The sequence below is a fragment of the Pezoporus occidentalis genome, unplaced genomic scaffold (assembly GCF_034315485.1).
Source record: "Pezoporus occidentalis ecotype Australia unplaced genomic scaffold, CSIRO_AGI_Poc_V1 ctg225, whole genome shotgun sequence".
NCBI classification, from domain to species: Eukaryota; Metazoa; Chordata; class Aves; order Psittaciformes; family Psittacidae; genus Pezoporus; species Pezoporus occidentalis.
This window is the reverse complement of record NW_026914128.1, coordinates 716,288-743,983: the sequence shown is the minus strand read 5'-3', so window position 1 is coordinate 743,983 and position 27,696 is coordinate 716,288. Positions and strand designations below refer to the sequence as shown.

Genomic DNA, 27,696 nt, shown 5'->3' with positions numbered 1-27,696 from the left:
ACCCACCACCGCGGAGGACTTTGCCAGTACACAGGCTGGTCCTGGAATAGGTAGTCTGTACCAAGGCACTTTCATCTAGTGTGAACAAACATGCCTGCAAACACAGCTGCACACGGATCAGACTGCCTTCCAGGCAGCTAAAAGTACACGCACTTGTGGTTTTTACCCATGCAAAGACACAGCATAGCTTGCAGAAATTCATACATTGCTGTCACCTAATTAGTCACCAGAGAAAAACCTTTTCCCGTGTGAATACTCATGGTGACGTTTGTAAGAACCTTAGAAAACGGCAGTTTTCTAACAGGCATTATATGAGATTGTATGAATTTAATTCACGGGAGAGATGACATTCAGTGTTTATTACTGTATGCAACAGGTAATTTTAGCTGCCTCTACTGGAACAGAAGCCAGGTGTGATGCGTAAGAGATGCTTCCATATCGACTTCTTTATGGAACAGGAAAAAACCTCAGCACTCTCACAAGAGAAAACCATCCCTTGGCATCAGAGATAACATCGGCTTTTTTATTTACTCTGTCAGTCAGATCTCTCAGCTGACTCTTATGTCACTAATTTCATTAAAAATGATTTAAACAATAGCTTAAAGTCAGTTGCAAAATGATCTGCAGTAGTCTGCAGGTTTAGATGTTCAAGCCAAATCTTCAAATTCTAAGACTGCCACTAAATCAACGTGCAGAGAAAAACGGTGCTTATGGCTGGCAACAACTTACTTGAGTGGGTAGTGAAAAAGAACTATCACCTAATGGGCTTTCAGTAAGTATCGTACTATTATACCGGTAGGTGCTGTATCCTACCATCCAGCACTGCTTTGACACCACACAGAATTTCATCTCCCACAAATCAGACAATTGAATTAAGGACTTTTGGTGCAGAATAAGTCAGATTTGGTCCTGTTTTATATCTGTCTTCTTATTCTGACTGAGTTTGCTTGAATGAAATCCCTTCTCTTGCAATGGAAATAATACTACAGGTTTGATGGAGAGAGGGAAGGAGGGTAAAGTAAGGTTTGTTATTAATCTACTACTATAGACCAGCTATGCCAGAAATGCATTTCTTCCACTCCACAGGCAGAACTGCCACAGTTTTTGCCAATGACCTCAGTAACAGAGCAAAGATCTTCTTTTCTAATCAGATTGGCCAATTTCCTTTTATTTAATCTAGAGCTTTTGTTATAGCTACCAATTTACTTTGCAACACAGACAAAGCCTACAGCTCTAGCATCCTGTTTTGTACCCCCTTACGTTTGGCCAGTGTTAGAGAAGACTTCGGTTCACATCTTGTTTCTGTTCAAGTCATTGTGAGTTTTGTGGTTGGCTCCAGTAGGGTTAAGGTGAGGCCATGAGATACCTTTATCTGCTTGGGAATCAGAGTGGATGTTGGAAACATCTTAGAGTGTTGCACACACCTGCAGCACTCCTAAATGAAGCCATTTTGGGCTTGAACACAGTTCTACTAGAGAGGCATTAAACACACCGCAGTAGATTTGCTCTTTTCTCTCTCCCTTTCTCTCAACTGATCTATTTTTCCTGCTAAACACCTGCTAAAAAGCTGTCAGAGGTGCTTAATGACACATACTTAAGCAGAGCACAGTACATTCATCTGAGCAGAATTAATTGAAGGCAAGGACTCAGCATCTGTTCAGGTCACTTTGGGGATTGAATGGTTATGGGAAAGCAATGTACTGATCAGATGTACCCTCAGCGCCTCACCATGTCTCTGAACACTGCTTTGTGTCTCCATTGCAGACATGTCGGACCTGCATTTCTCAGGTTCTGGGTTTACCTTTAGTTCTGATGTCTTTATGCAGGCAGCAAGTCTCCAGGTCAGTACAGTCTTTGTATTCTGTTTAGGTGTTATGCCTGCAAGAAGAAAGTGTTTGAAAACACTCTTTTCCATAGCATACAATTGACAGGGGATATACATACAAGGGAACAGGAGATGTTACATGATTTCCTAACCAGGACTACAGCAAAGAGCCTAACTTTGCATGTCATACGAACTGCTGTGTCCTGCAAGTTCTTTAATAATGGCTCTTTGAGCCAAAATAGGCACAATGACTGGCAAATTTGTGCCCAGATTTGTACCAAATAGGCACAGACAAAAATCTGAACAAGCAAGTCTCTGTCATAGGGAAGGCAGGTGCCAGTTCTGCTCTCTGAGGTCTGTCACGCCCAAGCTCAGTCCGTCAAGTTGTACTCTTCTCCCATGCAGGTTGAACACTTTTGGCTCTGCAGTCTCGGGCTCATTGATCAGATGGGCCTCTCACTGTTCTTTAAGCTCTGCAACCAGATCCTTACGCAGTTTGGGTCATGGTTACAGCTAGGGATGGCAACATACAATCTGGACACCTGAGATTAACCGTCTGCAAGGATCTGAGCTTTAATAGTCTACAGTACGGTCTGGAACAGCAGCGAGTATTTTATGTGCTTACAAACAAGTTGTTCCTGTCATTTACATTTCAATGTAAGCAAAAAAGCAGGGTGCATCAGCCCTCTTCTAATGAAGCTCCACTGGGAGGCAAGTGTACAACATACTGCTGAGACTAACAAACACACAGAGCCAAAGTGGAACGCTTCCATTCCCCTGCCTTCCTCAAAGCCATCCAACAAACTCCTCTGAACTAGGGAATCAGCAATGAGGAGAGCTGCTAGGGGGAAACACACAGTTGTGCTCTGCAGGAAGGACAGGAGCAGAGAAGTGTCTCTTCGGTTATGCTCTTTGAGAACACCAAGATTCCCTGGCCCAGTGGCTCTGCCATGCAACTCTGGAGGGTATTTCAGGGCTCACCCTCCAAGTTCTGCTGACAGAGCTGGAAAATCCAAGGCAAACAAAAGAGACACAAGATAGAAAGGAGCCTTGGGCTCACATGCATGCAGTGTGCTTGTTTTCCTACTCTTTGAAACCCAAGAATGAGCTCTACTGGAATAACCCCCTCTCGTACTGTTGCAGCTACTTTCCCTTTAGGGATCTGTAAAAGTTGTTAACCTAATGCATGTCAACAGCAACGAAACAGCGAACCAACCAAGCCGCAACCAACAAACCACAACCAACAGAACCCCCAAATCAGGGGCTTAGTGAGTTAGCCAGCAGTGCTTCACTGCTTCAGCCAGTTCCTGCATTTCACCAGAACAACCAATCCAAGTACAAACATCTGTGCATGCGAAATGCCCAGAAGACATCAGAGGGGAAACAAACACAGCTCCTGCTGCTAAATCACATAAACTCTGGGGTGGAAGAGGCCTGCTCATGTTTGCTTCTCATTTCTGCTTCCAGGAGGTCGGATCTACTTCCCAAAGGAGAGTCACGTTACCTCCCAGGACTGGCTGGGTCTGTGACTAAGCAGCACTCAGCATCCAAACCGATCCCCGTAGTGCTCATTCCTGGTAGGTGCTGAGTGATATCCGCGTTCACGAACATCGGCTGGAAGGTAATGGTGTGCAACAGAGGTAGAAAGCCTTCCAGCTTTGCAGTGCTGCAGAGCACGCTGTAAGTTCTTGGAATAATTATTTATAACATCAGCTCTCTATTGACTTCCCCATGAAAACTGTTAAGAAACAGTACACTGTGCCGGGGAGGGGGAAATTGCCACAAACCCCTCCTCACACAGTGACTGTCCAGCCTTTCACAATATGACATTTTTAATGCATATCTTAAGAAGATTCCATGTTTTGACTGGGCTCCTCCTGACATTTTGTGACTATTTACTGTTATTTAGGTTATTTACTGTTGTTTGATGAATGTTTTCCTCTGCACATGAGTCACTGTGTGTTTGGCTATCAACCTTCTCTGCTTAGGAAAGAAAACAACAAATCATTGAAGACAGCAGAGTGAGCTGTTGTGGTGGGAGAAGAAGGAGGAGAAGGTGTTTGGGCAGGGCACAGCATTGCCTTACATAGGACAACATCTGAACTCCATGGAGTTTCCACTACTTGGGATGCCGGAGAGGAGCTGTAGTGACAGGACAAGGGGTGATGGGTTCACACTGAAACAGGGCAAGTTCAGGTTAGATCTAAGGCAGAAGCTCTTCCCTGTGAGGGTGCTGAGGCGCTGGCACAGGGTGCCCAGAGAAGCTGTGGCTGCCCCATCCCTGGCAGTGCTCAAGGCCAGGTTGGACACAGGGGCTTGGAGCAAGCTGCTCCAGTGGAAGGGGTCCCTGCCCGTGGCAGGGGTTGGAGCTGGGTGAGCTTTAAGGTCCCTTCCAACCCAAACCAGTCTGGGACTCTATGAATCTACTTAATCTGACATCTTACCTCAGCCCTTTAGCAAGCTTAACAGAGCCTATAAAGCATAGGATATGTTAAGTTTATGTTAATTCTAGCTCTAAAACTTGAAGAGGGACAGTGCTTAATCGCACTCATGACTTAAAGGTGAGCTGTCATTTTTAAAGGCCTTTTACAGATTTTCTCATACTTCAAAACGTAAAAGGGAAGTGATCAACTTGTAGTTTAACGCCACCCAAGAGGACAAAAGTGACTACAGCTCTTCATGGTCTCTCTGGAATTGCCTATTACATCACAGTGCCCACTCGCTGTTGGAGTCTGCTGCTCTGACCAGCACAAGGTAATGCTGCTGCTTCAGGCACACCGGCCTTGCAACCCCCTCCAAGTGCAAACCTTTGAAGCATAGAGAATCCATCATGTCACCACTCAGAACTCTACATTTCCTCCGTCGCTCTTTCCATTACCAGTTTCTGTTCCAAGGTTTATGACTCGGCAGTAAAAGTTCAGCCCAGGCTGAAATTTGCCTTGTGTATTTTAAGGAACCCAAGAACTACTTTGTCTTTCACTGTGCAATTACTTCTCTGGCTGTAGGAGACAGAGAGGACTGCTTTTATGTCACCAACACAGGCAAAGAGTCCAATGCCCCCAAGCAGCTCTACCAAGCAGTTTCTCTATAAGAAACATCTTTGCTGTTACTCAGAATATCTGCCCTTTGAGCCAATTGAGCACAATTCCTGCAGTGCAAATTCCTTTAATGGATATACTGCAATTCTAGGCAGACCATCACTGTTAGCAATGAAAACGTATTGCTTTATTTGCCTACAGAGGTAAAGAAACACTGAGCCATAATTAACACTCACTCACACCGCTGTAACTGCAGATTAACTCTCCTGATACACTGAAGAGTTAGGTAGAAGACGCAGAAAGCCAGTGACAGAAATAGGTGCATTAGAGATCCTGGAGGAGGCAAGAAATCAAACGAACCAAGCAGTGCAAACAGGAGATGCCTGCTCCCAGCTTGAAGTCTGTTTGGCAGCACGAATATTTACACAGATGAAATCCCTAAGAAAAGAGAGAAGAGGGGAAAAGGCGTTGATGATAACACCACTGCTCAGCAGATGAAGGAAGCAGCGTGATGTTAAGGTCATGCTTTGCAGTCTGCAGCACCGGCCTAAACCCCAGCACACAAAAAAAGTCCAAACCCCCAGACGAAATGAAGCTGCTCCAGCTGAACACTGCAGTAGGAGCACTGCGAGACAAGCTTCTCTGTTATGATCACTGAGAGCCAGGGCGTTATCATTCACCGAGGCACATCACAACGGAGCGTGCCTCATTAAACGACGCTAAGCTTTTCTAAGAGACACGCACAGACGTCAAGGCTCCCCACGTCTCCTGCCTTGTCTGGCCAATAGTTGAAAAAGAACAAACCACAAAACCTCCCATGGATCAAAGGAAAACATGACTTAGAATCCGAAACGAGGCATCTGTTTTATTCTGGCTCTTGCAATTGAAAGGCACGGCTGCAAACTTGGCTGGGCAGCTCAACCTGCGAAAACCCAGTCCTACTGCAGGCTTACCGAAGGTAGGAATGAGACTAAACCTGCAAAGCTCTGCAGACAGCGTTAGTAAGTTGTTCCCTAGCCATCATTTCCAGGAAAGGATCTGGTTTGACATCAATATGGTGATGTTCTGGTTTTCTGCTCTATCCAGGCTAGAATCAGACCGAACGTTACAGGAAAGTTGTGCCAAAGCCACTCCGGCCTCAGCAGCTGGGTCCCACAGCTCATCGCAACGGGAAGCAGGCAAACGAGGGCATGTCTCAATTGCTAATGTCAGTTGATTAGCTTTACATCCCGCAGGTACAGCAGCGGCAGAGGCAGAGGCAGTGGCCATTACAGCAATGCAGGTGGCCACTTGCTGTTTGATTGCAGCGTGACACAACTGGGTCTGAGCACCGCAAAGTCCACCAGCAGCACTCCCCAGCACAGCACACAAAGGGATGCATCGTTTCCAACTGACTTGCATGATGGATTTGGCACGCATTACAGAGCCGTGCCACTGGCAAACCACTCCTCCCTCCCCTTACTCGCTTTTCCCTCCTGTAATTAGCAGGAAAAGAACAATTAGTGAGCATACTGCAGCTTTCTGAGTGACTCAGGAGCTGTGACTTTAGTGACACTTGACTTAAAATGTGGGGGCAGGTCTGCTTGCAGGTAGGAGCTTCGGTTGCCAGCATAGAGACAAAAGGGTGTTGAAAGAGGCAAAAATAGGTGCTAAGAAGAAAAATCATTAAACCAGTGCTTGCACGAAATGCAGCATAGAAGCTGTATGCAAGGGTGTATTTTTATAGCAATAAAGGTACACTCTCATGGAGTTGTTTTATCTCAAGAACCAGATTCGGAGTCACTTTGCTCACTCTCTTCTCTCCAAGAGGTGATCAGTCCGGGGGGCTTTGCTGCGTTTGTACCCGATCCAGGCCAGCAGTGGTTACGTCTCGCAGTCACAGCTGAACATTAAGGCCATAACAAATATTACACCTCCATAAAATGAAAGCAGAGGAAGGCAGACTCATTCTGGCGATGAGGCACCTCTGTCTGTGTAATGGAGATAATGGGGTGATCACTCTAGCTGCCAGTTCCAGGACACAGCCCAGTCCCTTGTGGGATTTCAGAAGGAATCACTTGATGTAAAGGGTGGGACGTTAGCACCCCTGGAAGCAGATACCGACTTGCACCAGTGGTACAGCAATGAGCCTGGGGAACATCTATTGAGTGCGCTTAGGTGCTGACAGCAGCACCTGTGGGGGCCTGTCTACAGCTGATTACATGGAACCCGGTTGAACAGAACCCCTTTGCTATACTGGAGTCCCCTCCAGTGTATCACAGAAAGTCCTGAGGCATCTTCAGCTTATCTAAGCCCAGACAAGCTCTGCGAGAGGCAGCTGCCCTGCCCTGTACACTCAGGCTGCAGTGGCTTCCCTGGGACTGCCATGGAGCTACGCTCCAGCAGTTCCCAAAGCTCCGGTAATGCAAAGGTTTGCACACCTCATTGCACGGCAGCACGAGGGCTGCATCCTTCCCCTCTCCAGCGCTGCGAGAAGCTCGGGAGAAGGGGATTTTGACCGAGAGGCCTCACCTCGTCTTCACCAGGAATGGCAGGAATTCCGTGGGAACGGAGCACAAGGCACCGCAGGTTCATCGAGTTGACCCGGATGGGTGTTTGACTGCAGAGTTAGTGGTTTAAGGCACCTGAGCACCATGGTTAGGTTTGAAACTGCCACGCAAGCGTTTCTCTAAGTTGGCAAGCTCCATCGTTGTTATAAACCCGTACAGTCAACAGGAAGAGCTGCTGAGATTGCGGGAAGAACGTGCAGGATTAGACTAAAAAGGTGAATAAATGCTTTTAGACCTGCGTGGAAGGGATCAGAGCGACTGCATTTTGCACGCTCAAGTATTAGACAAGACCTGATTCCGCACCGCTGATGGCAGCTTAGCACAAGCAGTAGTTAACAACACAGCATTTGAGAAAGGGGGGATTTAAAAAGTAACTCGTTCCTCTGTATAGGATTCCCTCTGTCAGGAAACAAGTGAAAGGGGTTCCAAAATCCCTTATTTAACTACACTGCCTCTGAAGCGTGAAGCTTAGAGCGGTGTAATACCAAGACAGAGCTTCTCACTCTCTTCTGCTTCCCCTGAGAGCTTAGATACCTGAAATGGACGAGTTTACTTTTCCTCACCAAGGAATAGAAGAAATTAACCAATACACCAGAACCTGCTCTTCCGAATATACTTTCCCCAGATCCAGTAAACCCCTGTGTGCAGGACACGAGCTCCCTGTGGTTAAGTCTCATCGAATGAAACCCCCAGGCTTATCAGCTGCTCTGCACGAGCAGGCAGGGCTGCGTGTGCTGCCTCCAAGAGCTCCTCAAAGCAGAAGTGCCCAGGAAGGGGATTTCGGAGTCCCAGCGGTCCGAGCTCCCTTCCCAAAGAGCACAGGTGACTCCCCAGGGCATCTGCCCCAAGCCCCGACCAGCGCAGCTGCCGAGCGCGCAGTCCTGTTCTGCAGCAAGTCCCAACAGATGCCTGGGGCCCTCCCGTCAGTGCTCACTGCCGGACCTACGAAGCCATCAAGTCTCCAGTGCCGAATCTTCGTTGTTCCCAGCCACATTTTGCTAACTGTGGGCAAGTTTCATGAAGCTAATGATAAATGTCAGGCACAGACTGCGCTCTGTGCACACGTGTACGCATGTGAATACCCAGCTCCCTGCTAAATGTCATTTAGCCCGTTTTAGAAACATTCATATTCAGAATTATTCAGATCTTTCCCAGTGCCTCAGTGACAAGGGAACGTGTACTCTTGTGTCAGGTGCCACTGACTGCATCTCTCATTAGACTCTTTGGTAATTATATGTGGTAATAGGCTCATCTCCTGGCAGGTTTTCTACATAACCCACAGAGCACGGTGAGGGAGAGGGGCTTGGGTGAAGAGAAGTTTGCTTCAAGGGAAAACATCTATTTGAAATCAATTTTCCCCAGCCGAGACCTAAATTAAAGCGAAATACAAACCACAGTCCATCTGTGCATGCAGAACCTTTTGAAGCGTTTGTTTTAATCATACGTATTGCCTCTTCAAGTAATTAAGACAGATATGGCCAAATGCAGCGTGTTTAACACAAAAAAGCATCACATTTTTCCTGCCACAATTTCACGTTACACACCATCTACTCCCGATGAGGGAGATGGTTTTGTTCTACGTGTGCAAGTCTGTCATCAGGGCAACCTGCACCACAGCTCGAGTTCCCAATGTACCCCGGTCGTAAAAAGAACTGAGGTTTGCGACGGAAGACAGCCCACCAAAAGCCCATTTTGCTTGCACTTGACTCAACAGCACTCAGTAGCTACAGAATCTCACCCCTGCCATCAAAACGCCCCACTTTGTTCGCATACAAAATGCAATTAAGGAATCCCTTTAGTAAAAGCAAGCACAGAGCTGGACTCAAAACACAGAGCAAGGGCCTCAGCGCAGGGCCAGAAAGAGTTGGAAAGTGTAGAAAATACTTTAAGCTCCCTAAATGCCCCTCGGATGGAACAGCACAGAGCAAGCCATGGAAATCAGTGTTGACACAAAGAAAGCAATTTGTATGTAATGACTGTTAATTGCACAGTTCCTCCTGGGCAGCAAATGATAACAACTGGAACACCCGGAAAAGAGTAATTGCTTTGACTCAGCATCCCAGCGTGTCTCTCCAGAGCAAAAAAAAAACCAAACCGACGCCCCAGCCACCTGAATGAACTCAGCTACTTGAAGGGTTTATTATATTTGAGATTATACAATGACAGACTGGTTTGGGTTGGAAGGGACCTTAAAGCTCACCCAGCTCCAACCCCTGCCACGGGCAGGGACACCTTCCACTAGAGCAGCTTGCTCCAAGCCCCTGTGTCCAACCTGGCCTTGAGCACTGCCAGGGATGGGGCAGCCACAGCTTCTCTGGGCACCCTGTGCCAGCGCCTCAGCACCCTCACGGGGAAGAGCTTCTGCCTTAGATCTAACCTGAACTTGCCCTGTTTCAGTTTGAACCCATCACCCCTTGTCCTGTAGCTACAGTCCCTGGTGATTATTACCCAGCTCAGTCCTTCTAACGATTCACTTTATGCCTCATCCTTTGCCATTTAACACAAAGGCAAAAACTCTTCACTGATTTCTATCTTAACCTATTTAAATGGATTTACCGGCTCACTTGTGTTCTACTAATTAGGTACCATCTTTCTAATCAGGACAGCTGGAACTTTCAAACACACTTCTTCCACAATAGCCTTTGAAAAGGTCTTTTTCTTAATGCACCACTAGGTGTTTTGCTTACAGTCACACAAAGCCTGAAGTGTTTTGTCCCTTTCAGGCTCTCCATCCTGTTTTCTTTCAACTTACTTAAGGCTTTTGGGTCACAAAATTCAACCCCGACAAAAGGCTGCGCTCACTGGAGCTTCCTGGAACATAGGGCAGATAGCCCACGACAACCATTGAACAGACACTGGGAAATTCTGAGTAAGTCCCTTGAAACAACGCGGGTTAGCACAGCAGTGGGGTGACCCACCTTAAAATGCCCCAAATCCAAACCTTCACTGGAAAACTGCAAATCCTCTCTGAAACCCAAAGTTTTGCTCCTGGGGCAAGGAGCTGTATTTACAGCTATTGCCACCAGCTCTCCTCCATTGAAAGTCAGGGATTGTAACTAAACTAAATCCACTTGAACGTGGCAGACTACAGGGCCAAAGAAAACAGGCTGGCTTTGCTTACACTGAATGTCTGACAGGGTGATTCCGAAGGAGGAAATCGTTTTATTCTGTATGTAAAAGAAAGCGGCATCAACCAACCTACAATGCTTCATCGAGTGATGCCTTTGTCAGCCCAGCACTTTACCCGTTGTGCCATACAGCTTCACAACACACGAAGCTTTGGCTTACCTTGAAACGATTCCTAGCACAGACACCCCGACCTGTGTTTCTATACGGTTAGTAAGGCATGTCCTCAGGCTATGTCATTTGCACTCTCTTCCTCTGCAGCCTCCCTGGGCGGTATGAAGAGGGTTAAACGGCATGGAGCAAGAAGCAGGACAGACTGCAAGGCCAGAGTAACTCATCATCACTGCCAGTTCTGGTCAGGTTTTGCTCTATTTTCTTTTAACAGGTATCGTAGTGATTCTTTCTTCCTGGGAGAGGGAAACGCAGGAGCACACACCTCAAACAAGAGGTTTAACATCGTGTTTGTTGCTGATTAAACCAAAAGGCAGCCAAGCAACATGAACGGAATGCAGCTGCTGGAAGGAAAATCCTTTGCAGCTATATGGGGAACAGACACCGGTGCGGGTAAACAGAGCTCAAACCCTTCGCCACGTTGGGAAAAGGGAGTTTTGGGGTGGTTTCTTGTCGCCTCGGTGAACGAGCAGAGAAGAACGCGTAACCGTGACCTCTAGCGGCTACACCTCGAGTACCAGCCACAGCAAAGCCTGCGGAGTCCTCTGCTGACGGGCTCGGATCCTTCTCCAAGTGTTGTTAAAATGGGGTTAAACCCAGCAGCGCTCACTCGCACTCTGCTTTAAACCAACCATTTTTTTACTGAGCAACTCGGTGGCTGTCCCTTGATTCTGCTACATCTAAATCTCAGCCAAGAGAGTAACATGGCAGCAACAAGCACAAACCCGCCCCAAACCCAACCCAGAAAGACGAGGAGATAGATGTACCTGGCGCAAGAACGGGGCTGGTAAAGCACCGGTTGAACCGGGATGTCCCTTCACAGCCACAGCGCTTGAGCGGCAGCTCTTTGGCGCTGGTTTTGAAGGGATGTACTCACCGGCGCTGCCTCCCGACGGGCGGAGGCACATTCTCAATTGGAAACACCTCACCGACAGGCTGGGCTGTAGCTTGGCTGCTTTCACCCCGTGATGCTCCTGATGCCAGTAACCCCCGAAAACACCTCGACTAAAAAGGATTTTCAACCCCCTGTACATACTGCAACCAACCGGAGTGAAAGCTATAGACAGCAGGCAGGGTCCTACCGGCTTCTGATGGTGTAACGGTGGTACGGAGATGGATGCAGCACACAAGGTGTCTCAGACCCTGAGGCGGGTGGCGGCAGGGAAGAAAGCTCTTCCCGAGGCACCTCACTCCTCCTGATGTCCGCACGCTACGTGAGGAGGAAAAAGCGTTTCCTCGCTCACATGTGCGGGGGGTGTGGGACGGGCTCCGCAGAGCCCCCCGCTCTTGCAGGCACGGCCCCGGGCACTGGGGGTCAGCGACATCAACGCTTCACTTCCAGCTCTGCTTCCTGGGGGTGCGGAACGAACGCCCTCACCCTTGACGCCGCTCGGGCGGCCGAGCACTGACCCCTCTGCCCGGGGGGGGGGTCCCGAAGGGTGGCGGAGCCCAGCGCTCCGCTCCATGTGCGCGGGCGCCGGTAGGAGGCGTGTCCGTCCCCTCCTACCCCCCCCCCCCCCCCCCCCGCCGCACCGCCTCCCGCTCGCCTCCGAGCCGGCACCGGAGCGGAGCGGCGGGTGCGGAGCTCCGCGGCCCGGCCATGCCCCTGCGGGGCCCGGCGGAGCCTGCCGCCCGCCGGCGCTGAGGCCGCGGCCACACCGTGCCGTGCCGTGCCGGGGCGGCTCCTCCGCCTCCTCCCATCCTCTGCCGCTCCCTCCCTCCCTCCCTCCGCGCCCGCCCCGTCGCCGAGCGGAGCCGCCAGCGGTGCGAGCGGAGCCGGAGCCGGAGCCGAGCCGAGCCGCGCCGCCCTGCCCTGCCCGCCCTTCCTCTCCTCCGTCCCGCCCAAGCCATGAACTTTGGCCGCGGCCCCGCGGTGGTGTTGAACGTCGGGGGCACCCGGTACTCCTTCTCCCGGGAGGTGCTGAAGGATTTCCCGCTGCGGAGGGTGAGCCGCTTGCACGGCTGCCTCTCGGAGCAGGACGTGCTAGAGGTGTGCGACGACTACGACCGGGAGCGGAACGAGTACTTCTTCGACCGGCACTCGGAGGCCTTCGGCTTCATCATGCTCTACGTGCGGCACGGCCACCTGCGCTTCGTGCCGCACATGTGCGAGCTCTCCTTCTACAACGAGATGATCTACTGGGGGCTCGAGGGCTCCCACCTCGACTACTGCTGCCAGCGCCGCCTCGACGACCGCATGTCCGAGACGTGCTACTACGCGGCGGAGGAGCCGCCGGGGGAGCCGAGCCGCGGCTCCGAGGGCAAGGGCCGGCGGGCGCCGGGCGCTGAGGGCAGGAAGTGGCTGGAAAGGATGCGGAGGACTTTCGAGGAGCCCACGTCTTCCGTGGCCGCCCAGGTCCTGGCCACCGTCTCCATCCTCTTCGTCATCGTGTCCATGGTGGTGCTGTGCGCCAGCACCCTGCCCGAGTGGCGGGCGCCGGAGAACCGCAGCGTGGAGGAGCAGAGCAGGTACACAGCAGAGTCAGTGAGGGAGCCCTCAGGGTAGGAGGATCCTTTATTTTCCCGCTGTCCGGTCCCCGTGTGTCCCGTCCAGTGTGTCCTGCCCCTCGTCCTCACGGTCCGTAGCTGTAACCCGCCGCCCTGAACGGCGGACATCGCCTTAAACCCGCTGCCCTGAACGGGGGAACCGGGGCGGTTGTTCGGGGGTCTCTCGGGGCAGCGGGTTCTGCCGGCGGCTCCGCGCGGCTCAGGCAGGCAGCGCATCAGGTGCCAGCGGAATACGGCTCTCTCCTCTGTGAGGGTGTCCCCGACTGTGCGGGGTCGTGGAGCTCTGATTCCCCCCCCCGGTTTGGGGAGCCGCGGGACTCCTTGCCCGTACAGAGGAGTTAAAACACTCGGAAAATCGTGAGGTCTTGCGACTGTGGAGGGAAAGACAAGGGAAAGAAAGCCCTGAAAGAACGCAGCTCCCTTCTGCTTTCCTTCGGGGAAAGCACGATGCTGTGTGCACGCTGCCTGTGTTCATTCCGGTGGAGAAGATCCAGTGCCTTGCTAGGGTTCTGCCCGTGTAAACTCGTGTATGTGGGGACAGCCTTAATCCTGTTCCTCCTTCCATCTGAGATTCTCTGTGTGGGGAACACAGGAGATGATCAGGCTGCGCATTAAGCTCCTGCAAATGCATCATACAAGCGCCCCAGCATATGAATGTAACATGTATTCACATTTCCTTTAGATAAAACATAGGTAAGCACACTAAACGTTGCAGAACAGCATCAGAAACCAGGGCGTGGGGTGTAAGGCTCAATCCTCAGCCTTTCCAGCAAGGACAAACCCTTTTCTATCTTCTTTGTGACCTCAGTTTAGGGTTACATCAATGCAACTCTGCTGACTTCAGTAGCATTGTGCTTTCTCTCTCTCTGTTCTGCTCTCTAGAGAACAGAATCACAAGCAATCCGGTAGGATTTCTCCCATAAATAAGACAGAGAAAGGGAGAGGGACAGGGGTTTGTTTGTTCATTAACTCCTCACTCCTTCTAAAACAGACAGGATATTCAACAGAAAGTTTTCAGCTTCTGCTCTGCTGGAGGGGCCCTACCGTGAAATTGCAGCCTTGTCATTATGAAATCATCATCTTTTACCATAGAGTTAATTGGAACGTGATATATTACAGCCTAGCAGCCAAATTAATTCCTTGGAAAGTATGTTCAGAGTTTCCATTAGCTTAATGGAAAAGTGCACCTGTATTTCTCATTCTAGTTGAGCCAAAGTATTAATTGTAGGAGCAAAAAGCAAGATGCCGATTTGAAGCTGTTGATTCCTGCTTAGAGTCAGGTATGGCAGAAGTTGCTCCTACAGGTTCTTCCAGTTCCAAAGCCTTCCTTGAGCTTTGCAAGGTTATTGCAAAGGGTGGATGCTCTGGGTGATCTTTTCACGAGGCAGAAAATTGCGTAGATACCCCCAACAGACAGGGGAAAATAAATGCAGCAGTACCGTAGCATTAGCATCGGGCATTCCTTTGTTCACGCCTTCATGGGGTGGGAGTTAACAGCGGTTCTTTTCCTGAGAGAGTTCAATTTGCAGAGGAACACGGCATGTGACGTGCAATCTTTCTTTCATAGTGCCTTTGGCTTCAAGAACCTCTGTGTATTATACACACACACCCTTCTACTCTTCTCAGTGATTGCCTATTGAAGGACCAGGTCCTAGATGCTAAGGTAGGGCTTGGGTGAGCACTTCTCAGCGCAGTGAAGGCTGCTTTTAAACCCCAAAGGGCCACTGTCAGTGGCAGGGGGAGTTTCTTCAGTACCAACAACAGACAGGAGAGGGATTACCCGAACGGCTGTGGCTGAGCAGTTCCTAACATCTTCTTGCAGGGGTCTGTCACATACACACGCTGATACAGAGCTGACCCTATGGAGCTCATCACAGTTCGACAGCGAACACATGGAAAACAGATAACAGATGTGTTCTCTCTGCCCGCAGCTGCCGAGGTGCCTTGTTCTATTATGGGAGCCACTCTTCTCTTGGTTGCATATGCTGCACCACGACTAAAAAGCCTCTTATATCTGGAAGAAAAAAAAGGTGTGAGCTACAGTTGCTTTTATGCGAGTGCTCCAGTTCAGTTCAACTACTTACACACGCCACAGGATTTGACCTGACATCCCCAGTTGTCATCTGACTGAATTTCACCTTTAGTTGTTGATGATAGCTTCTTTTCTTCTGTCTGGAGTTACTTCATTTAGAATGAGTTGGCTCTTGAAAGCCTCAGTAGCCAAGTGGCTGGTTTGGAAGCACACAGGAATGCCCTGGACTTCCTACTCCGGCAATACTGTGCAGAGGCGCTTAAATGAGTTTCTGATACCTTTAAAAGTTTAAAGCCAAATTATGCCCTTTGTTCATTAACCATTTAACCCATAGGAGCCATAGGAGGCTCCTCACAGAAGTGAAGAAATTCTGTCTAACGTGATAACGATGATTTTTGTCAGGAGGAATTGTGACATGAACACTGCGTGCGTGGCACTGCAGTGACTTGGGTAAAGACTTTACCTTCTTCTAAAAGCATCTTTTGTGCTTACCATCAGTTCAAAGGGTGAACATGGCTATTTCCTGTCCTTTGGAGTAACACCCTGTGGAAGGCAACAGAGAAACCCACGAGTAAGCCCTTTGAAGGAGAGAGGGATGGGGAATCCAGCCTGGTTTGCAGGTCCGTTCCCCAGGTCCTTCTCGAGATGACTTATGGAATTTCTTGTGGTTTCAGATTCTTGCTCTCTTCCCTGCCTTGGCATGTTTCACTTAGAGCTAGAGAGCTGCATCAGATCTGCACAGTTTAGGAGCAGACAGCAGGGATGCCTGTCTCCCCTTCTGTTGCTTCTGGCAATTTCAAGTCATCTTTGCTCTCCTCCGAACAGTGCCAGGAGATGCACGCTGCGGGTCTCTGCGCAGGAACCTGTCCGCACACCGATTTAGGGTCATAATCCTTTGGGGAGAGCTTCTCAAGCCAGTAACGCAAAGTCATTTGGAGCTGCTTTACTGCCTGCACAGTTCTATCACCTGCCTCAGAACTATTTTTGTAAGACTAAATACAAGTAGCTTGTTAGCACAGGGGGAGGACTGGTGCCCCTTGTATAGAACGCTTTGGGTTGGAAAGGACCTTATGATCATCCGGTTCCTACCCCTGCCACGGGCAGGGACCCCTTCCACTGGAGCAGCTTGCTCCAAGCCCCTGTGTCCAACCTGGCCTTGAGTACTGCCAGGGATGGGGCAGCCACAGCTTCTCTGGGCACCCTGTGCCAGCGCCTCAGCACCCTCACAGGGAAGAGCTTCTGCCTTAGATCTAACCTGAACTTGCCCTGTTTCAGTCTGAACCCATCACCCCTTGTCCTATGGCTGCAGTCCCTGATGAAGAGCCCCTCTCCAGCATCCTTGTAGCCCCCTTCAGACACTGAAAGCTGCTCTCAGGTCTCCGTGCAGCTTCTCTTCTCCAGGCATTCCAATTACTAATCGTGCTAAATTTTATATTGAGAGAATCACTCTGTTATTGAGCCTATGAGACTGCTGTGTTCTTAAGCAAAAGCAAATCAATGCAGTAACTTCTCCATACAGCATCCCTCACCTGGTGCCTGTAGCTTGGGTTTGTTTTTTTTTTCCCATCTCTGCAAAACATCAGCTTAAAAAGTTGCATTTGGACGTTAAGACACACAAAAATCATCGTTCCTTCATGGTGTTTCAGAACACCTGAACGCTCACATCCAACACTGTTCAAAAAAACCCCAAATAACTCCTTTCCTGGGTAGCGTCTAAGCTGAACACCGCATTATTGCTAGGTTAAAACAGGAGGGTGAAGGTAGAGGAGGGAACTACAGACCTAGGTTAAAAACAGACGTGGACTCTTCCAATGAATTTATGAAAAATAGAGGTAACATGAAGAGAAGAAGCATAGCAGTGCCTGGCCACAGGAGAGCCTTAACAGACCCACTACTGCTAGGTGCCACTCGTGTTCTAAGTACATGGAATGGGCACTGAGGACACCAGGGCTCGAGATGTTCATGCCCAGGTATCCCACGAGAGCTGTGAAAGGCATTTGCCCCTTCCCTGGGGAGTGCTGGGTTGTTACAGCCTCCCACATCAGGCACTGGAGTTTAATGCATCAAGACATGTTATTGCTACCAAAGCAGGGACAGAATGGGAAAGAAAAGGCAGTGAGGCTTTTCATGCAGGGAAACTGGCTGCTCTGTGTGGCCTTCCTGTGCTGTTCATAATGAGACAGAAGCCCTGCTCATTTCCAAAGGATTAAAATCATCCCCCAAACATTTGCTGGAATGACCAGTCCTCTTCCTGAGCAGGAATTTGACCGCTCTTGGATGATTTTCAGCTTTAATGTGCTTGACATGGAAATAGGCTTTAGCAACAATTTAACAAATCAGCGCCGACAGACTTAATCTTTAATCCTGTCACAGACTGTCTTTAATCATATCTGTTTTCCTCATGTGTCCCGTTGATGTGTATGTTTTATTTACAAGCTTTATAGATAATAGTGCCACTAAGAAATGTTTTGGCTAGGTTTCAGCCGCCTCAGAGGGGAATATTGAGCCTATTCAAATTGGCACGCTGGGGCAGAGAACGATGCTAAGAGGAAATGTTCTAAGACATTCACAATATGATTTTTTTTTAAAGTAATAAATATTTGCTGAATATTTCAATAATGTTTTCAGGAAATCATCTTTTCTGAAGTGGTTTAACTCGTTGTGCATCAACCACCAGCTTATTCTGAAAGGGAGTTATCAGATGGCACAGAAAATGGAGCACTGATGGGATTGCAGTAGAAGCGAGGCTTGCAAAGGCCTCCTTTTCTGCCTGTGGACAAAGGACTCATTAGAGCAATCTTGAAAGGCTGTTAAGTACCAAGAGGCTGAAAATTTTAGGATGAAATAACCCTCTTTTATGTGCTGAGGTCTGGGGCGATGAACAGCAAGTCTGAGCAGGAACGACCTGTAGCTGAATAAAAATGAGGACTTAGGATTTTCTCTCATTATTTACAGATTTTGGGAGGAATCTTTAGGGAAACACTTCCTGAGGTTATTTCTAATTCCCCCTCTCCTTTTGAATAGCAGCTATTTTAAAACTGAACTGACTGGGGGGGGAACCAACCAAAAACTGCGATGGACTTTTATAAAATAGGTACTCCATTTTACCATGGAAAGCTCATGATTTAATTACACAGCTACAGATTGTAACGCAGCGTTATTCCAGGAATAGGCAATAAAAGGCAGTTTGTCCTGTGACTATGCAGCAAATACTTTGAGACTTGTTTACAGCAGATGCAGTAACTTTAGCCTTCTGAGCTCATGCAGTTTATTTGGCTTTAACTTTATACTCGGTTAAGTTCCCTTGAGGACTAACTGTTATATTTGCTCTCCGTCTTAGATGTTATTTACCCATTGAAAAGGTTAGCCACAAAGATAAGTCACTACAAGGAGAGGAGAGGGAAACCTGAGCTGAAAGCGAGCATGTGGCTTGTAGCCCTCTAGATTTCCCAGCAGGGCAGCGCTCACCAAAGGGCTTATTCGACGCCGTTCAACAGGACTGCTGAAACCCATCTACACAGGCAAAAAGGAGTGACAGAGAGAGGGACTATGGAAAAGATGTTCCGCTGGTGGCTAAGAAGTAAGGAGGGGAAAGAAAAGAATTAAGGGACACCCTGCTTCTGTCTTCTCCCTAGCCAGGATGTGTACAACTGCTGAGAAAGAGGGATAAATGTGAAAGGGAGAACTGCAAGCGCAATATGTAACGGAGTGGCGGTAGCGCATCTCCCACTGCCTTGATCTCCCTTTGTCATTTCTGCATCAGTGATGTTCCTTAGCTCTCTTCCAATCTGTTCCACAAGAGAAGGCTTCTTCAGCCCCTCCTTCTGAAGTACAACTGATCTACAGTATTTCTTGTGCTAGGAAGTGCCAGAGTGAAACAATGGATTGATCACATTTTCACTTGCACAGTGATTTCCCAGTTAATAGCAGGCCCCTGAATCAATGTTGGTTCATAAAGAAGACTCCTGCCTCTTTCCTTGGCTTATCTCCTTCACCAGCAGCTTGGGTGAAGCAGAAGCCAGTCGCTGTTGACTTGTCATCCCAACAGGTCTGCAGCCAAACTGACATGAAACTGGGGAGCTGAACCCTACATACAATCACAGCTTTGTTTGCCACTGCAACGGTCAGGGCCGAACTTCCTCAAAGCTCGACTCAGAGATAACCTGCCTCATTTGTGCCAGAATGAAGGAATCACGTTTCCAACGTGATCAAGGCATCAGGAGGCAACAGCAAGTGAAAAAGCTTTAAATAGTTACGGATTGCTTTTTCATGTAAATGCTCCATGTCACAAGACACAGGCAGCACAACTGAGAAATCTCATACCATGTAGTGAAATACGCTGGTGGAATTGTTGACTCTTTCTGACTGCAGTATTCCATCCAGATCCATTTTTTCTTTTAACCATGACATGAGAGCTCAACTAGCCAATGTATTAGGACATTAAGACTTTCTAGGTGTGCCCATTGCCATGATCTTCCCATCTGAGTGATTTTACTAAGGGAAGCCTTAGGTATTTCCTCATCATGTGGAACAAGGCTATATGAGAACCTATCCTGATTTCTTTCATCCAAGAGGACCGATAATCCACGTTCATACAGTAGTCATTCTGTATATTCTGTACATGGCTCCTGTTTAGAAGACATTCAGATCTGAGCATTTTTTACAGTAAATGAAATGTGCATCTGAGGTAGTGCTCACTCACCTTCATTACTAAAAGAAACAGGAGTATTTCCCAAAGCTTAACCTTTAAGAGAACACATCATTCTTCAGAGCAAGCTGGTTCTGAAATCCATCGAAAGGCGCTAACAGGAACAAGTGTTTTATAAGCCCTTTATGAAGAAAGGCCACTTGCTCCAGAACTTTGTTATTCATGAAACGAGGAAAACAGGGTCTGGTTTCAGAGAATAACTATTTTGTTAAGTAATTAATTGATGTTCATTTAAATCTGCTGTGGCTGGAATGACAGTGTCCCTTAGGACTTTACATCAACTGACCGTTACTGTTTCCTCCATTGTTTTAGCATAAAACTCAATAAATAAACAGAAATGAAGGATAAATAAAGAAAACTTTAGTGTATGAAGCTTTGATGCAAGTTAGTTTATAGAATCTATCCGCATAATTACAGCAGTTACAGGAGGTTGTTTTTCTAGCAGGCCACTGTATGAATAATGATAGATTTCAGACCTGGTGAAAGATGATACAGATGTGCTGGGGAAGCAAGCTTTTAGGTATGAAATGACAGTTGGATTATTACTTGCAAATCACTCAGTTGCTCCAGGCATTAGCTGGTTAGGGCGCCTGCAGTAGCAAAAAAAGGCTGTGATGCAGCATTTTCAGCTCCCCCTTTCACATCAGGTTGGTTGCAGACCTGTTGGGATGAGAAGTCAACGGTGGGTGGCTTCTGCTTCACTCCAACTGTTGGGGGAAAAAAGATTAGCGAAGGAAAGAGGGAAGAACTGCTTCCATCCCCTCCTGTATTAAACAAGCGTGCTCAGTCTGAATGTTTAAGAGTAGGGTTCTTTCCAGGTGGGAGGTTTGAGACTACAGCCCCAGCAGCTATAAAATAATCTCAGAGGAACATGGTTTTCTGTTCTTACCTTCCACTGGTTTCAAGTTGAGATACCCTCAAGGCTCATTCCCTGTGCTGGGGCCTGAAAATACTGAAGAACATGCTGAAATCACCTTCCAGGATTTCTCCAGGCCATTATCTGTATTTGGCAGGAAGAAGATCTTGCTCTGGTTACTTTGACCTTTTTGCTGCAACACAGTTTAGGTGGAGTTAAAACAAATTCAATAATGCAGAGCATGGTGATAAATGGGAGGACATGAGCTTATTACTCTGCGAACCCAATGATGAAAAATGAAATACCGTCTGTATTTACTGGTAATACCTATAAAGTTCTGAGTATGGGTCTAGGTAAGCCCCTGTTTGAGATGCAGATCAAACAGACTGGTTTAGGTTGGTTCCTGAAGAACCAGTTTGCATGACTTAGCCAGTGCAAAGGCTGATTTCTGTCTACTCGATCTTCATTGCCATTTCAGTTTAGCAGTCTGGTCCTATACATTGCTGTTCATAACCAGCCACCTCACTGAGCCACAGACCTTGGCATTCTAAACTGAGTCAGGCCTCACAGATTTAAAACAAAAAGGGAACAAAATCCCCCAAGTCCCATTTCCTGTAGGCTTCCAGTGTTTGTAGGTGTATTTGCCCAGTATGAGGACCAGTAGCAACCTATGATACAAAGCAAATGATCGGTGAGTTCTCAGCAATGATAGGTTTAAACTCCTTACTAGGCCCTCAGGTTAATTGCTGCAACCTGGTGCTCCATGTGTTGGATGAGAACAGCATGGCTTTTCTGTTCCTCATTTGTGCAGGTCTCAGTGTCAATCCGGTGATGTCTGTGCCCAAACCGAACAGTCGCTACAGTTTCTGCCCAGAACATAAATACTGCCCTTTGTTTCCTTTGACAGGATAATCGAAGCTATCTGCATAGGCTGGTTCACTGCAGAATGCATCGTGAGGTTCATCGTCTCAAAAAACAAGTGTGAGTTTGTCAGAAGACCTCTCAACATCATCGATTTACTGGCGATTACTCCGTACTACATCTCTGTCCTAATGACAGTTTTCACAGGGGAAAACTCGCAGCTCCAGAGGGCTGGCGTCACCTTGAGGGTCTTAAGAATGATGAGGATTTTTTGGGTGATTAAACTGGCTCGTCATTTCATTGGCCTTCAAACACTTGGTCTGACTCTGAAGCGTTGTTACAGAGAGATGGTGATGCTCCTTGTCTTTATCTGTGTTGCTATGGCAATTTTCAGTGCACTCTCCCAGCTTCTTGAAAACGGGCTGGACTTGGGAACAAAGAACAAGGATTATGCCAGCATTCCTGCTGCTTGTTGGTGGGTGATCATCTCGATGACCACGGTGGGTTATGGGGACATGTGTCCCATCACTGTCCCAGGAAGGATTCTTGGAGGAATTTGTGTGGTCAGTGGCATCGTGTTATTAGCCTTGCCAATCACTTTCATTTATCACAGCTTTGTGCAGTGTTACCATGAGCTCAAGTTCCGATCTGCTAGGTACAGTAGAAGTCTCTCTGCTGAATTCTTAAACTGACCCAACTCGCATTGTGTTGTAGTTACTTGCTAAGCTTTGTCTTAGAAGAGAATGGTGGAAGGTCCCTTCGCGTGTCCTCCTTGACTGGATGGTCCAGTGGAACAGCATTCTCGCCAGCCTGGAGAAAGCCCGTCACCATTCAGACAGGAAGGATGGCCATCCGCCTTGGGCATGTCGCAGGGACAGGGAGCGATGCTTCAAATTTGAGAGAACAAAATTAACACAAGAGGATTCAGAAATCCTCAACCAGACCAGCTTGGTTTTCAGTTTGCCTTTCCACGTAAAAGCAGAACAAGAAATGGGCTTAACACTGAGCTCCGGCGTTCCCATAATTACATCCATTCTAAGCAACGTGTAGCAGAAGTTTTTTCAACGATTTCAATATCTAAATGCTCTGCAAAGGCATTGATAACTTCTTTCCTGAAGTATCTCCACTCTTAACTCAGATAACCAAGCTCGATACTGAAGGAGAATCACTGCTACTTTTGAGCTTCATCACAGACTAGAGCTAGTTCTGTAACTCAGGAGAGATGAATAATACGTGACTGCTGTAGGGCAACGAATCTTGAGGCCTGATTCTGATCTTTGGTGAAGCACACAAATCTTCTGTGAAGCCAGTGGCATTTGCCTGAGTTTGATAATTCAAAGTGCAAAAAGTGCACCTCTGAATCACAGAAGGGTTTGGGTTGGAAGTGACCTTAAAGATCATCTAATTCCAATCGCACTAGACCAGGTTGCTCAATTAGCCACAATTAATTTCTTCTCTGGAACCGAATCGTTAGTGGAAGCAAGTGTTGTACTTTACAAAGATCAGCATAAAAAAATCAGGCATTGATAAATACATTTTCTGGTAGCTTAGTGGGGGTGCTATCCCTATCTTAGGTACATTGAGTTCAGCTCCATCCTCCTGAAGTCACATACTCATAAACATAGATTCCCCCCTATTTAATTAAACATGCACATCTTAGTGAAGGTTCTCTAAGACCAACTGTAGGATTCCATCACTTGCAACAGTCTGGAGAAAGCACTGCTAAACAAAGAGTAGCTGCTCCCTTTCAGATGAGACTTTTCATCATCTTTAAATCCTGCAGTCCTTACTGAAGGATACACTTCACTCTAATGGTAGGTTAAAAATAACCGTAAAAAGCCCAGAGCATACCAAAGAAAGTAAAATACAGAAGTGTGAGTTGCACTTGGCAAAATGGTGTATTCTCCAATGTAACTAGGAAATGAGTCAAATTAGGTTCTGAAATAGTGCTCACTACATTTCGTGTGTACTACTGACCTAATAGCATCAGTCAGTACAGTTCTGAAAGGCTGCTACATAGAAATGTGGAGGTCAATACTAAAACGCATTAAGGTACAGCTTTACACATTTAGGTACTGATAAACATCAAAAGGGAGCTTTCTTATTAACACAGAAGTTGAGAGTCATCAGCATAGTTGAGTTTGGTGTGCTTGCCTGAAAATACTGCGTTTACCATTACTGTGATGTAGAACCATCTTTTGTATACATATTTGTCAAAAGCTTTAGGAGCAAAATGAGTACCACCTAGAAAACCCATCTCTGAATCGCTCAGTCAGAGAAAAGTACCCTGTTGGTCAATAGCCAGTACACTGAAGGCGCTACCTTGAGACCTGAACAATCCATTCTCATTTTAGGTGATCGTAAGTCTTAAGTAGTCATAAAGAATGACATTGCAAACACAGTATGTCTGAAGACCTGAAAAGAATTTTAGTCGCCTTCTTACCGGCAAGCTTGACTTTTCCTTCGGCAGCATCTCAAGGCTATATTATTAAGTCACATTACAGCCATCCCTGGGTTTCTTGTCATGTTCTGGTGTTCAGGTTAGCTCTGTAGTTCTGTCTACTACTGTATCGATGCCTTTTGTATCAGAATCACGTCATTCGGCACCCGGCTCCAGCATTCCACAGAGGGGTGAATATGAGATCAGCAAAAATGTCTTAGGTGAGATTCACAGCTGATGTCAGTTAGGCAAGGTGTGACTTCAGAGACACGGAGATGTTTTACACCAGTGGACATGCTTGCTCTGTATTCCTGCATGCGTACTTATATATATATCCTGCATATATTATATATTATAGTCAGTGGAAATGCTGGGGTGGGTTTTTTTTCTCCTTACAAAAAAATGTCGGCCTTGACAAAATTGAGCTTTCAGACTTTAATCTCAGCACAGCTGGTGAAGAAAATGACATGTTCATCTTCTAATGAAAAGTTTGACAGTATCAAAACCATTTTCAAGGAGAAAAGTGCTATTTTTGGGGGGTTTCTGCTCCAATTTCTTTTTTTTTTTTTCCCCATTAAAAACCCAACCACATAAGAACTCAACCCTACAGATCCGTAATGCTTGGGAAAAAAATACTGGGTTTCATGAAAACTTACTTTGTCTTTTGTCCGTATATTGTATTTAACCAAACCAGTACTCTGAGATACAACCCTCCTCCCACAGAACGCCCAAACCATCGTCACGATGACAATAGTTTGAAATCCATACTGAATGTGAATATAAAGCATGTTGCAGTCCTGATTTCAAGACAAAATAAAACGCATTTCAGCACTGCCTATAAATCTAATCTTTTGATGCCTGTACAAAGGAAAAAATAGAAATTACTGCGCATAGTAACTTGAGAATACCAAGTTGCACCGTGAATCATTTTGTATAAGCAATTAAGGACAGGATGTTTTCAAAGATCCAGGCTGTATGTGGGATCCAAACAAAATGTCTGATCCTTTATAAAGTGTTTTCCAGCTAAACAATCTTTTCCTAGCGTAAAAAGATTACCTAATGAAAATAACTGCGCAAAGGAAGAGGCCTGTGGACGTTAACTCTTACTTCTTTAACCGCTTCTGTTCACTTCTTATATGGCAAAATGTGAACAGAATGAGCTCATGTATTCTTTATTTTGAGGGAAAATATTTTGCTCTATAGAAGCCCATTAAGAAGAGGTCCTGGGGTGGGGGTTTTCTTTATTCGTTTTTTATTGTTGTCTGGTTATCAGTGTGTAGACTTTCGTTTCCTTAGAAACCAAGTTGAAGGAATGTGATCTCAATGGTAGCCTTAAACCAGAACTTGATAGGGTAAATAGGGTTCCTGACTTCTAGTAATATAGATCGTCTTATTTCCAATAGAGCAACAGTTTTTTAGTGAAACTAAGAAGAAACAAGTGACATGTAGTCAAAACAAAGCGCACTTTTAAACAGATGGAACTGTTCTGCTAGAACTTGAGCCCGTGTTTTACGCAGACACAGGGCGTAGCTCTCAAATTCAAAATACAGCGTTTCAAAGCCACCCAAAGACAAGCTGGCTCATTCCTAATAACTGCCAGTTTGAACCCTAGACAGTAGAATACTCCATGGCCAGTACCTCTTTCAGTATCTGAAACATTCAGATTTGGACCAATACAGATGAAATACAAACGTAATGAAACTGGGGATACATGAAGACAGCTTCTGTGACCCAGCCTTTCCGTTCATCTAAAACTAAACCCAGTGCTAACAGTTTTGTGTGCTGCCATTGTATGTTTTGATGACCACAAAGGTTAATCCTACATTATATGCTAGGTTCAGTCCTTAGGACTGACCTGTTGAGAGCTATATATTTAGCTGCAATCCCTCAAGGTACTGTGTGCCATTTAAAAGCATTGGATCACTAATGAAATCACTGGAATGGAAAAGCTGTCTGGGTGCATTTTCCTTCTACAGTGCTGCATGAAGCAGCATCCCACAAATCACAAAGAATGGAAGAATATAATTCCCCTTGATGCAAGACCTGGAAACAATATTGTCTTGATGAATACTCATCAAAAGGAAAAAAAGATCAATTTGAGTAATTTTAAACAGTTTTATCAGCATGGGGAACAGCCATTTGGATGTGATACTTATTCCTACTGTACAACGGCTTACCCTGTTGTACATAGCAGCAAGTTTGATGAAGATGAAAGCCCTGTTAATGTAAGATTCATATAGTGCTACCCATGTATTTAAAGGAAAAGGGATTGGCTTTCCATGTCCTGTATGCAGTTTGTCCCCATGAAGGAATCGTTCTTTAGCTTTTGTAGCATCCAGCCCTCATGTTTTCAAAATAAACCTGAAGTCCTTATGGGTCCCAAGCACTTGTCTCTTCCCCTCTGGGTAACAAGTACAGAAATATTCCCAGCTCTGAACGCCTGCCAGAAGCGGTCATATGCACAGACCAGCCAGCTAAATTCAGCAGCCAAACCAGGCAGTTTCCTGGGAACCTGCACGCTGAACGCGCTCTGCTGTGATCTGCTGTGATTTCTCCCACCTAAGAGCTTCAGGGTAAAACCACTGATTAAAGTTCGATCACTTGAAGCACCTTGAACATGTTAGAATTAGCCTTTCAAATGAGCTTCTAAGGAAGGAGATGTTTGCTGGAGAATGAAAGGGGCCGTGCATAGCAAACAGGATTAGAGCACCTTATACCAAAAAAAAAAAAAAGAAAGTCATTCTGATTCTAAATAAAAGGAAACAGACTCTCATTTTCTGGCCTTTTTTTGTAAAAGCAAACATGTAGGTCAGGGTACCTGATGCTAGTTAAACCTGCTACATAAAGCAGATCCCCATTTAAATAAGTAGGCTTAGCAAGAAAGGTCTTCCAGCTTTGCTAAGCTCCAGCAGTTCACACTAGCTGAAGAGCTGCCCCAGCCCATATGGAAGGAACAACAAGACGCTGGTGTATAGTCAAAAGCTATTATGATGTATGGCCTGTGAAATGCAACACAGCGTAGGGGGTATCTTTTGCAGGTGACAGGAGAGGTTAAGCATCAAGAAGGCTCACAGCGAGCAGCCAAGATTGACAATCTGCTTGACAAGGAATTGTCAGAGCCACAGAAGAATTTAAATCTTTGGTCAAATTAACAAAATCTGAATGTTTGCAACTCTGCATTTTAGACTCCTGTATTCTTTACAAATGCAAAGGTTTATAATTTTATAGAACATTGATTTTATATATTGTTTGCTTATTTGTAAAGAAAAATGTATACTATAATTTGGAAAGATAATAAGCGTGGGTTTTTTTTTTTGATGTGAATACAGAATTAGATGCATAAAATCACATAATAAAATTTGCTGGTCCTGTTGCTGTATGTCATGGATTAGTAGTGCTCAAAACATAGATGTTCATAAAATGTGTCCTTTGTAACAATGACTTACCGTGGCTATTCCTATTGGTATCGTACCGCAGCAGAAACTCTTCTTCTTGAACAGTTTTTGGCTCCTGAGAAGTCTGCCATTCAGAACTTAGGAGTTCTACTCCATAGAAAATGTGAGTATTTGATCCAGAAGTTAG

At 46.6% G+C, this 27,696-nt stretch overlaps 1 protein-coding gene across 2 annotated transcripts; it reads left to right on the top strand.

The window, feature by feature from the left end:
- The first annotated feature begins 12,430 nt into the window (after positions 1-12,430).
- On the top strand, positions 12,431-27,472 carry KCNG3 (potassium voltage-gated channel modifier subfamily G member 3). Of its 2 annotated transcripts, none has more exons than XM_062620927.1 (2): positions 12,431-13,178; positions 21,721-27,472. In XM_062620927.1, the coding sequence occupies exons 1-2, from the start codon at positions 12,559-12,561 to the stop codon at positions 22,364-22,366; spliced, it is 1,266 nt and encodes a 421-aa protein (XP_062476911.1). In that variant the 5' UTR covers positions 12,431-12,558; the 3' UTR covers positions 22,367-27,472. The 2 variants fall into 2 exon arrangements, with proteins under 2 accessions (XP_062476911.1, XP_062476910.1); XM_062620926.1 differs by having other exon boundaries at positions 12,431-13,211.
- Positions 27,473-27,696: the final 224 nt, after the last annotated feature.